Here is a 13,010-nt window from a genome sequence, read left to right on the forward strand (position 1 = left end):
CAATAAAATTTAGAAACATGTGTCTAAGCCGACGCTATAACATGCCAACGCCGTTGGCTTTGGTATTTGTTTTCCGACTTGTATTGGAAAATTTTGTAATATTTCTTGTGTGATTTATTTAACATTTTTTTAATCTACAATCTTTAGATAAAGTAATTTGACATCACGTGGGTTTTAAAATCACTCAGGATACAAAGGAAAATAAAATTTAGAAAACATGTGTCTAAGCCAACGCTATATCATGCCAACGGCGTTGGCTTTGGTATTTTTTTTTTTGGGCTTATGTTGGAAAATGTTGTTATATTTCTTGTATGATTTATTTAACATTTTTTTAATCATCCATCTTTAGAAAAAGTAAGTTGACATCATGTGGGTTGTTTAATCATTCATGATAAAAGGGAAAATAAATTTAAAAAACATGTGTCTAAACCGACACTATAACATGCCAACAACATTGGCTTTGGTATATTTGTTGTTTGACTTGTGTTGGAAAATGTTGTTATATTTCCTGTATAATTTATTTAACATTTGTTTAATCTACAATATTTAGACAAAGTTATTTAACGTCATGTGGGTTTTAAAATCATTGAGGATAAAAAGGAAAATAAAATATTAAAATACATGGGCCTACGCCGATGCTGTAACATGCCAATGGCGTTGGCTTTGGCTAGCTTGCTCTACTTTGGAATCTTTGAATATTTTCATAAATGTTGAATAATTCGTGGTCGTCAGCGAAAAGATTTGCTCAGAACACGAATATCCTGTCCCATCCAATTACATGCATCTAAACTAGCCAATCTTTGAACAGTGAAAATATCTAGGTAGTTAATTTTTGACAGAGAATCCTAACTTTTTGAGCAACATATCAATTTCGATCACCAACGTGTGGGATTTGCTATTAATGATCCCATACGATCTTAACTAAAGTCGACGCTATGGAGATATACTCACGTCGGCTTTGTATGTTTATTATTTAATTGTTTTCGTTATTATCCTTCGCCATTGGAAATTACAATCTCTTAATGTTGCTTACATTGTTCCATCCAGATAGTAAAAAAAAAAAAAACAAAAAAAAAAACAAAACCCAAAAATAGAACATAGGGTTTCATTCTCAGCACAAATACGCTATTTACCAGATCATTGTTCTTGGGACAGACTTGCATGTTTGTTTGAGCCGTTATAATGGTACAACTTATATTAAAGTTCAAACGGATTGTTCATAGTTATTTTCATAATAATCCTAACACTGTTTTGTTTTTATTTTTTTTATTTTTTTGTTGTTGTGTTATTTTCATTTCGGAATTGGCACCATGAGGTGTTTAAGGAAGTTGGGTAGCCTCCTCATCAAGGCAAAGATTTTGAAAGGTACAAGCTCATCCTGATTATCGGAACATATTTTAGAACTGAGGAGTTCAACAGGGTCGAAGTCATTCTGGTGGGTAGAAATGCGAAGTTAAAGTGATAAATACGGACAATGAACAAGAGTTGTCTGTTATAAGAAGAAAGGGATTTTTAGAGATGTTTTGTCTGCTCTTATTGGCGCCTTGCAACTCCATGTGCATGTTGACCTTCTCTGAAAATCCCTTGCATACTTGAACAGACAAATCTTCCTTCATTGTCTTTATTTTTCGCTCTTACTCCTTGTCTCTACCCACCAGAATCCCTTCGACCATGTTGAAATCTTCCGATCTAAAAGCTGTTCTGATAATCATGTTGAGCTTATTCTTCTCATAATCGATGCCTAGATGAAGAGGACTCTCAGTTTTCGTAATCACCTCATGCTGCCAAATCTGAAATGAAAATAAGACAAAAGGCGACGCTAGTAAATGTACGTAGAGTCGGCCTAGGTGCATGTTGTAATTCCCATTTGCTATTTTTGTAAATAGGGTTCTAATTTTGTTAATGTTTTTGTATACGTTGTGTAAAATGAGCCTAATAAATAATTAAACAAAATATTTCTTAAAATAACTTATAAATAAATACCGTCTGATAAGCAAGAAAGAAAATTTCTTAAAAAACCAAAAAACCTTACATAAATAAATTAAAAAAAATACTGACGCTACCTAATCCCTATAGCGTTAGTTTTAAAATCCTTAAATATAACAAGGAAAATAAAAATTAATCCGGCATAAGCCGACGTTATAAGATGCCAACGGCATTGGCTTTGGTATATATTTTTTTCGACTTGTGTTGGAAAATGTTGTTATATTTCCTATATGATTTATTTAACATTTGTTTAAAATCATTTGTAATTATTTAATCTACAATCTTTAGAAAAAGTTATTTGACATCATGTAGGTTTTGAAATCATTAAGGATAAAAAGGAAAATAAAATATTAAAATACATGGGCATATGCAGACGCTATAACATGCCAACGGCATTGGCTTTGTCTAGCTTGCCATACTTTTGAATGTTTGAATATTTTCATAGACGTTGAATAATTCGTGGTCACAGTCAGTGAAAAGATTTGCTCAGAACACGAATATCATGTCCAATCCAAGTACACGTGTCTAAACTTGCCAATATTGGAACATTGAAAAAACCTATGTAATTAATTTTTGACAAAAAATATAAATTTTTAAGCAACATATCAATTTCGATCACCAACGGGTGGGATTTGCTATTAATGGTCACATACGATCATAAACTTGCCAATATTTACATAGCGTCGACTTTGTACATTTCTTATTTAACTCTATTCCTTGTTATCCTTCGCCATTGGAAATTACAATCTTTTAATGTCGTTTAAATCGTTCCATTCAGATATAAAAAAGCCCCCAAAATAGAACGTAGTGTTTCATTCTCATCCCAAATACGCTATGTAAAACGTTGTGTAAAACGAGCCTAATAAATAACTAAAAAAAATATTTCTTCAAATAATTTATAAATAAATATCGACTAACACGCAGGAAAGAATATTTCTTAACAAGAAAAAAAAATGACATAAATAAATAAAGAAAAAAACATACCGATGCTACCTAATCCCTACAGCGTCGTCTTTAATATATTCTAAAATCATTACGAGATCAACAGAAATTACAATAGGGAAGATTATTAAAAATATTAAATAAAGATAAAAGAATATTAAAAATATTTATGAGATCAATGGAAATTACAATAAGGAAGATTATTGTTTGAATTGTTTTTCGAATATTCTTTTTTCTATATGATTTTTTAAAATGTGTTTAAAATAATTTGTAATTATGTATTCTAAAATCATTAGAAATATGTACTTGACATCACATTGGTTTTAAAATCATTAACTATAACAAGGAAAATAAAAAGTAATGAGGCATAAGTCGATGCTACAACATGTCAACCGCATTGGCTTTGCTTTGTGTTCTTTTTTCTGTTCGTATTTACTATGATTATTTTGTTAGTTTCTCTGTCAAGTGACGTTTTCAAAAACTGTGTCAATTACTCTGCATAATTGTCGAACGGGTAAGGGTTCTCAAAAATTGACAGTTTAGCAATTATGTTACAAGCGGCATGCGTATGGATGGGACAAGTTCTTTGAACTTTTGGGGAAATCGATCGGTGAAGAATAATAAGTGTCATTAATATTGATGGAGTGGACATGTTTTCCATCCCAGAGTTTCTTTAATTATTTACATTTGAATAATTAAGTAGATGATATTTTTCGAGCAAAAATATTTATTCTTGCCGTGTCAACTACTCTAATTAATGGTAAAATTAATACTGGAATCAATCAACCAAGGAATTGAAGCATTGGTAGTGTGGCATCCGAATTTCTATTGTCACACCTTAACATCGTTGTTTATCAAATCGACTTTTAAATGTTTGACTATGTAATTAATTTTTCTCTCTTGTTGACCCACTCAACGAAGAGATTCGCTATTGCTAATTTTGGAAAAGTGAATAAGGCTACGTTTGGTATACATAATACATATTGTTTTAAAAATAAGAATAGTTATTCAGAGAAATAGAAAATGGAAAAATGATTGATAATTCCTATTTATATGTTTGGTAAAAATATTGACTTAAAATTAAGATTTAGGCTTTATAAATATTGTCTTTTTCCAAAAAATTTAAATTTGATAAAAATTTATTAAAAATTAAATTTTATATTTATTTATATATTTATAGTATATGATAATCAATTTAAATTTAAATATGATAAGGATATTTTAAAATTTATTCAAATTAAAACATAGGAAAAGGGATTTTGAGGTTTTAATAAGGAATTGCTATTCCTTTAAATGGAGGCTTATCTATTCCTATGGAATAGCTATTACCAAATTCAAAAACTTACCAAACATAGGAAAAACAAAATCTATGGAATAGAAATTCTATTCTTATGTTTATTCCATAAACCAAACATATCCATATAAATCAATAACTCTAAGTAATAAATGGTCGTCAAAAAACCCTAAATGTGTACGCAACATATCAAATTGTATCTGACCAAACTGGGTTTCTGAGCAAATCGAGGACACTAGTCAACACTATTATTATGTGCGTTTTTCGATCCACAATCTTCTCTTTTACTGTGTCTACTACTTCACTGTGTCAACTACTATTTATAATGATACAACCTATATTAAAGTTCATATGAATTGTTCATTTTTACATTCAGAATAATCCTACCGCTGTTTTGTTTTTTTTTTATTATTATTATATTGGCTTTGGTTATATTTTCATTTTGGAATTGACACCGATGAAGTGATTAAGAAAGTTGAGAATCCTCCTCTTGACGCATCAGTTATGAGAAAGACAAGCTCATCATGATTCTCGGATCAGCTTTCACAACCAAGTATTTTGAAAGGGTCGAAGGGATTCTGGTGGGTAGAGGCATGGAGATGAAGCCAGAAATAGAGACAATGCAAGAAGATTTATCTGTTACAGAAAGAAAGGGATTTTTGGATAAGGTTCAATAGGAGATGGAGTTGAAAAGCGCGAAGGAGAGAGTAGAGAAACTGCCCATATGAACATGTACCAAATAATAATACGGGCATTCACGCTTTTCAACTCCATCTCCTATTGAATCTAATCTAAAAATCCCTTTCTTTCGGTAACATAGAAATCTTCCTCCATTGTCTCTATTTCTGGCTTCATATCCGCGCCTCCACCCACCGGAATCCCTTCGACCCTTTCGAAATCCTCGGTTGTGAAAGCTGTTCCGAGAATCATGATGAGCTTGTCCTTTTCAGAATTGATGCATCGAGAGGAGGATTCTCAACTTTTTTGAACATTGCATTGCTGTCAATCCCAAAATGAAAATATAACCAAAGCCAACGTAACTATGTGTCCACCACGTCGCCTTTGGTGCATGTTCTAATTACCATTGAATAAATAAATAAATATGGTTTTAAATTTGTTACAAATTGTGGATATGTTGGGTCAAATCCTTTGTCATAAAGCTTTCTAAACTAATTAAAAAATTTTACACGATCATTGGAACTGACAAATGCAATACAGTAACTATTTTTACTGATAATCTGTGCAAAACCTTACCACCATCAAACGAAATTACAAAGGCAATACGGTCAATAAATTATCCTAATTTTGTGGACGTAAGCCGACGAATGGTCGTTGACATAGTATCAGCGTTTATTCCTAAGACAAGGCTTGTGTATCCACGTAGCGTTGGCATTGGTACCCTTATAAACGTAACATATCTTTTTGTTGTAGCTTGATTCTTTACATGATTTGCAAATTTTTTTTTAAATACCTCAGTAATTACTTTGACCAAAATCGGTGCAACAACTTACAGGAATCAAACCAAATTATGAAGGCAATACGGTCAATAAATTATCCTAATTTTCTAGACGTAAGTCGACAAATGGTCATTTCATAGCGTCGGTGCTTTCCATAAGACGACGATGGTGTATCAACCTAGCGTCGGCGTTGGTACCCTAATAAACGTAACACATCTTTTTATAGTAGCTTGATTCTTTACATGATTTGCAAAGTTTGTTTTAATTCCTTAGTAACTATTTTGACCAAAATCGATTTAACAACCTATAGGAATCAAACGAAATTAGGAAGGCAATACGGTCAATTAATTATCTTAATTTTGTGGACGTAAGCCAAAGAATGGTCATTGACATAGCGTCGGCGTTTCTTCATAAGACCACAATGGTGTATCAACGTAGCGTTGGCCTTGGTACCCTAATAAACGTAACACATCTTTTTTTTTCTAGCCTGATTCTTTCATGATTTGCAAAGTTTGTTTGAATTCCTCAGTAATTATTTTGACCAAAATCGATGCAACAACTTTTAGGAATCAAACCAAATTACGAAGGCAATACGGTCAATAAATTATCCTAATTTTGTGGACGTAAGCCGATGAATCGTCTTTGACACAGCGTAGGGCGTTTATGCATAAGACGATGATGGTGTATCAATGTAGCGTTGGTGTTGATACCCTAATAAATGTAACACATCTTTTGTTCTAACCTGATTCTTTACATGATTTGCAAAGTTTGTTTGAATGCCTCAGTAATTATTTTGACCAAAACCGGTGCAACAACTTATAGGAATTAAACCAAATTACGAAGGCAATACGGTCAATAAGTTATCCTAATTTTGTGGACGTAAGCCGACAAATGGTCGTTGACACAGCGTCGGCTAAGACGATGATGGTGTATCAACGTAGTGTCGATGTTGGTACCCTAATAAACGTAACACATCTTTTTGTTATAGCTTGATTCTTTACATGATTTGCAACATTTTTTTAATTCCTCAGTAATTATTTTGAGCACAATCGGTTTAACAACTTAAAGGAATCAAACCAAATTACGAACGCAATACGGTCAATAAATTATCCTAATTTTGTTGACGTAAGCTGACGAATGGTCGTTGACATAGCATCGGCATTTGTTCATAAGATGATGATGGTGTATCAATGTAGCATCAGCGCTTGTACCCTAATAAACGTAACACATCTTTTTGTTGTAGCTTGATTCTTTACATGATTTGCAAAGTTTGTTTGAATTCCTTAGTAATTATTTTGACCAAAATCGGTGCAACAACTTACAAGAATCAAATGCAATTATGAAGGCAATATGGCCAATAAATTATCCTAATTTTATGGACGTAAGCCGATGAATGGTCGTTGATACAGCGTCGGTGTTGCTTCGTAAGACAAAGATGGTGTATCAACGTAGCGTCAGCGTTGGTACCCTAATAAAAGTAACACATCTTTTTGTTGTAACTTGATTCTTTACATGATTTGCAAAGTTTGTTTGAATTCCTCAGTAATTATAAATCGGTGCAACAACTTACAAGAATCAAATGAAATTATGAAGGCAATATGGTCAATAAATTATCCTAATTTTCTAGACGTAAGCCAATGAATGGTCGTTGACACAGCGTCAGCATTTATACATAAGATGACGATGGTGTATCAATGTAGCATCAGCACTTGTACTCTAATAAAAGTAACACATCTTTTTGTTGTAGCTTGATTCTTTACATGATTTGCAAAGTTTGTTTTAATTACTTAGTAATTATTTTGACCAAAATCGGTTTAACAACTTACAGGAATCAAACAAAATTAGGAAGGCAATACGGTCAATAAATTATCCTAATTTTGTGGACGTAAGCAGATGAATGGTCGTTGACATAGCGTCAACGTTTCTTCATAAGACGACGATGGTGTATTAATGTAGCGTCGGCGTTTCTACCCCGATAACCGTAACACATCTTTTTGTTGTAGCTTCATTCTTTACATGATTTGCAAAGTTTATTTGAATTCCTCAGTAATTGTTTTGACCAAAATCAGTGCAACAACTTACAGGAATCAAATGAAATTAGGAAGGAAATACAGTCAATAAATTATCCTAATTTTGTGGATATAAGCCGACGAATGGTCGTTGACATAGCGTCGACATGTTTTACTAAGACGACGATGGCGTATCAACGTAGCGTCGACATTGGTACCCTAATAAACGTAACACATCTTTTTGTTCTAGCTTGATTCTTTACATGATTTGCAAAGTTTGTTTTAAGTCCTCAGTAATTATTTTGGCCAAAGTCGATGCAAAAACTTACAGAAATCAAACCAAATTACGAAGGCAATACGATCAATAAATTACCCTCATTTTGTGGATGTAAGCCAACGAATGGTCGTTGACATAGCATCGGCGTATCTTACTAAGACGATTATTTTGGACAAAATCGATGCAAAAACTTACAAGAATCAAACAAAATTACAAAGGCAATACGGTCAATAAATTATCCTAGTTTCGTGGACGTAAGCTGATGACAATAATATGTCAACTTAGCATCGGGGTGTGTCCCCTAATGAACATTACATATCTTTTTTGTTCTAGCTTTATTCTTTACATGATTTTGCAAAGTTTATTTCAATTCCTAAGTAACTATTTTGTACAAAATTGGTGCAACAACTTTCCACCATCAAACGAAATTACAATGATGAGGGGAAATAAGCAAAAACTACCATACGTCAAATAAGGAACTAAAACGATGTGTACTTGTTAATGTAGCGTCAGCGTTTCTATAAACTGACGGTCAAGCGTTACTTTCAAATCGGCATTGTTCCACGTTAAACCATTTTGAATTATTTTATAATTTTCCCATTTTTTAAATTAGATTTAAAGTTTTGATTAAATTTATGTGTACTTATTTTGACCAAAATCAGTCGAGAAATATAAACGCATCAAACGAAATTACAAAGGTAATCCAGTCAAAGTATTATACTATATTTGTGCCCCTAAGCCGACGAGTGGTCTTTAAAGTAATGTTGGCATGGACTGATAAGACAATGATGAATAGTCAACGCATCGTCGGCATTGGTCCCTTAATAAAAATAATATTTCTTTTTGTTCTTGCTTTATTTTTTACAGGATTTTGCAAAGTTTGTTTAAATTCCTCAGTAAATATTTTTCCAAAATCGGCTTAAAAACTTACAAGCATCAAACGAAATTACAATGCTAAGTGGAAAGAAGAAATAAAAAAAATTTGCATGTAATTATTTTGTCCAAAATATATTTGGGGTACAAAGCCGACGCGTTTACAAGGCAGTAGCGTCGGCGTAGTCCTTTTCGATATCCAAAAAAATGTTATCATACTTTGTATTTGGAGGCTCAGACAACAGCCCCAAACTAAGGAAACAATTATTGCGCGTCAGTTTTGCAAGCCTGGTAGTCCACACGCAGGGGTCATCCCTTAAGCTGCTAATGCGGCCCTGCATAACAAAATGTGGAAGACTATAAGGACTACTTTCGAATAGGCATCAGGGACAAGATATTTAACAAGCATACAATAGTTATAACCTAGTTTTATACCTGTAGAATTAAAACTGATCAGTGTCAAATTCAAATTTTGATTCTTGTTGACATATATTCTCTTGTTATTGGGACCTACATAGAAACCATAATAGTTTGTACATGATGTAATTGTTCCAATTGCATAAAACCAATAAATAATACAGTTTTTTTTTTCTTACAGATTGTTAAGGACTGGACATTTTCTTTTGTCATGCGCTTGGTCAATTTTTTCACATCCATTGCAACGTCGACCTCTATGCTTAGCAGCATTTGTTGCCTTCTCTTTCCCCCCTTTTAATCTTCTTCCACATCCCTTTGCCCTCACCTGAGATAGGTCTTTCAGAGTTGTGTCATTAACATTACTATCTTTTTCAGAAATGCCTCCACTCTTTGTGCTACCACCTACGGATTTAAATTGATCAACCAAACTTTGCAGAGCATCATTCACAATTATAGCTGCCTCTTCATTTGACATGGTGTTATCAACGAGTTTTGAGAAAAGTTTGAACAATTTACTTCGCCACGTTAACATTGAACTACCTTTCCAGTTATCTCTAAACCTTCCTTGTCGTATATTATTTGAAACATGGAAGCTCAAGTCCACATTTTCATTATATATTGATTCGGCAGAGGAATATCACCAAAGAGTCGCAAAAATGCAAAAATATATCTACATGGAATCCCTTCACTCTCAAACTTTTTACAGCTACACAATGCATAGTCCAAAACTTTATCATAAGCAATTTTCTGAAACCTTGGGACACCTCCATTTGGACAACTCTGGACCGTATATATTTTATGTGTATCATTTTCACTAACAATTTGTGGCACTGTTACTAAGCTATGCCACAACTCATCTTGAAACTTATAAAAAATCTTGCGTATGTATATCTCAGCCATTTGCTTCTCCATTTCCAATGGCAATTTCAAAACAGGCTTCTCCACTTAAGTCTTCATGATGTTGATGTGCAAGTACCCTATTAAATTAAAGTATAAAATCCATCAATAAATTTTTCTTCAAAATGTACCTCTTTAAAAATGCATAAGAGCTTTCTGTACGTTGGCTACTTGACATTCCAGCTGAGAATACATGATTAACATATGCCGGCACCCATCTCGAACGTAGTTCAAATATTGACTTTAACCATTTATTGTCATGTAGGTTCGCCTTTTCGATGATAGAAGCCCATTTTCTTTCAAACTCTTCTGGACGTTCTGATTCCCAAATGCAATGTTTGAAATCCTTGTAAAAATCCCTATAAGTGATTGTATTTAAATATATAGAAAACTTCTCAAGTATGTGCCAACTACAATACCTATGGAATGTATTCGATAAGCTCTGAGCTACAGCCTTTATCATTGCAGGATCTTGATCAGTGATAATTATCTTTGGGGTGTTTGCAGGCATGCTCTTCTTTAATAGCTTAAATAACCAAACAAAAGATTCAGCTCTTTCATCGCTTAAGACTGCACATGCAAATACCACTGTTTGACAATAATTGTTAACCCAACCAAAGGTGCAAATATCACACCATACTAATTAGTGTTGTAAGTTGTATCAAATACCACTACATCACCAAAACATCGATAAGCTCTTCTACAAAACGAATCAGACCAAAAACAACATTTCAATTTACATTCATCATCTGCATCTATTTCAAACATAAATGATGAATTCCTTTCTTGCTCTGTAAGGAAATATTCCTTCAATAGTTCTGCATCTTGTCCCCACATTTCATTACGCAACTTAGCTTCATTGTTATAAATATCCTTCTTCGTACACCCAATATTCTCTATACCCCCAACTTCAAATTCAAGAACACTTATTTGTTGGTGAGTTGGCACGTTTGCTGCTAAAAACTGCTATGTTAGTGATTTTTTGGCTTTAGACACATTACGATGTGACCTCAATAAATGTACTTTTCTAGGGCTTGATAATAGATGACTGTGCTCTTCAACAAATACACTAATGACAAATTTTCCCATTTTCGACATAACCACGGCTAATTTTGCCTTACAATTATCTTTTGTTATCCCTCGACACTTTTTTTCTTACTGTCCTTTTTAGAAGATTCTCCTTCTTTATAACAAACGAATTCTTTCCTTATAACTTCATTAGTACCTTTATGTCTCTTACTGGAATTGCTACGAACATTAAATCCGCCTCTTTTGAATACTTAATGGAAAACTCAAGTGCCTCATCTATCGATATAAACTCTTGTCCAACCGTTGGTTTTAAGTTTTCCGACACTTGGAGAATGTAAACATCATCATCGTCGTTAGAGCATGACAGCAGGGATATTTCTACATCGCCAGTATGATGATTATTTGCTTCATACTATAAATCATTCATGTTGCCATATGAGATAATAAAATCAACATATGATCATTATTAATTTCCATATAATACATTTCAATTCACTTCCAAATCATACTTACTGACTACTTATAATTTATATAACATGCTATTAATCATTAATGCCACAAGGAAGGGATGGAAGCATAGATCTTACAAAAATGAAGCTCACAGGGAAGGGATGGAAGCAATCAAAACTAATAGATAAACATGTATAAAACGGGTGAAACCTTGGCTTCCCGCAATTGGAGCTTCCTCTTCTCCTCTGTCCATATTTCTTTCCCCCCTTTTTTTTTTTTCCCTAAATTGAAAACGAAAAGAAATTCATTAATACACATTGTCAGAATTTAAAAATTTTATTTTTAAATCTAACGGCTTATACTGAATGATTACGATACAGGAAACGAAATACTAACCTTTAACCCCGAGTTTGGTACCACCGACGGCCGTGCACTTTCGGAAAGGTGGCTGATTCGGAAGGATTTGGGATTTTTGAAATGGTCAATGGATTTTTGAAATGGTCAAGTTAAGCCTCTTGGCTACACCGTTTGGTGAAAAATTTATGATGATGGGTGGGAAATTTTAAACGCCAGATCTGTGTGAAAATATGGTGCACGCGAGGCAAGAAATGAATAGCAGGAATGTTAAAGAAATGTAAAATTTCCCACAATTATTTTTCACGTGTGACAAAAAGTAATTTGAGCCGTTCGCAAGACTCATTGTAATTCAATGGCTGAGCAATTTCCCACATTTTGGACCGCACCTTTTTTTTCCGGTCGGTCCTGACCATAGAGGGACTCTATATAGATATAAATATATATATAGAGTGGTGCTAAGCTTTCGTCCTGACCGTTACTCATCTGGACCAAAAACATGCATAAATTGTTGGCTGTTTGATTAAAATTGAAAGTCAGATTAGATTGCCTTTCTCCCCTCTCAATCCCTTCCTTTCCCACCCAGTTCAACACCCATCTCCCATCGTGTTCGAGCAAGCAACCATCAAAGACACCATCGATAAGGTTCTCGTCCTCCGATTTAGTTGTGCTTCCAGTTCTGTTTGTCTTCTTCTCGATGACGCTATATGCCCCCCTCCTCCCCTCTATTTCGTAGGATTTCCTTTTTGCTATTACATTTACAAAATTGATAGCTTTGCTTGATTCTATGTAATTTGTGAATTTTTGATACTACACAGCTCTATTTCTAACTTCTCACAACCATCATACTTGTTGGCATAGATTCGGAGGACGTTCAAGTTTATGTCATTATTTTGACATTACACTGATTCCTTCTACAATTTTCTTCTTCAATGCTCATAAGATGAAAATGGATTTTGAGTATTATTTCTTTTCCTTTCTTTCTTTTTTTTTTTTTTTTTTTCATTCTACGGTTTAATCTTTTT

The 13,010-nt window shown here is 33.5% G+C and overlaps 1 protein-coding gene across 1 annotated transcript; it reads right to left on the bottom strand.

The window, feature by feature from the left end:
• Positions 1-10,147: 10,147 nt before the first annotated feature.
• LOC132800011 (protein FAR-RED IMPAIRED RESPONSE 1-like) lies at positions 10,148-10,989 on the bottom strand. The gene is made up of 4 exons (XM_060812890.1): positions 10,893-10,989; positions 10,572-10,740; positions 10,284-10,511; positions 10,148-10,232 (listed from the first exon to the last, which is right to left on the bottom strand). Exons 1-4 carry the CDS (start codon positions 10,987-10,989, stop codon positions 10,148-10,150), a joined length of 579 nt encoding a protein of 192 aa, XP_060668873.1.
• Between the last annotated feature and the right edge of the window lie 2,021 nt (positions 10,990-13,010).

This window comes from Ziziphus jujuba, chromosome 11, assembly GCF_031755915.1.
Source record: "Ziziphus jujuba cultivar Dongzao chromosome 11, ASM3175591v1".
In the NCBI taxonomy this organism is placed as follows: domain Eukaryota; kingdom Viridiplantae; phylum Streptophyta; class Magnoliopsida; order Rosales; family Rhamnaceae; genus Ziziphus; species Ziziphus jujuba.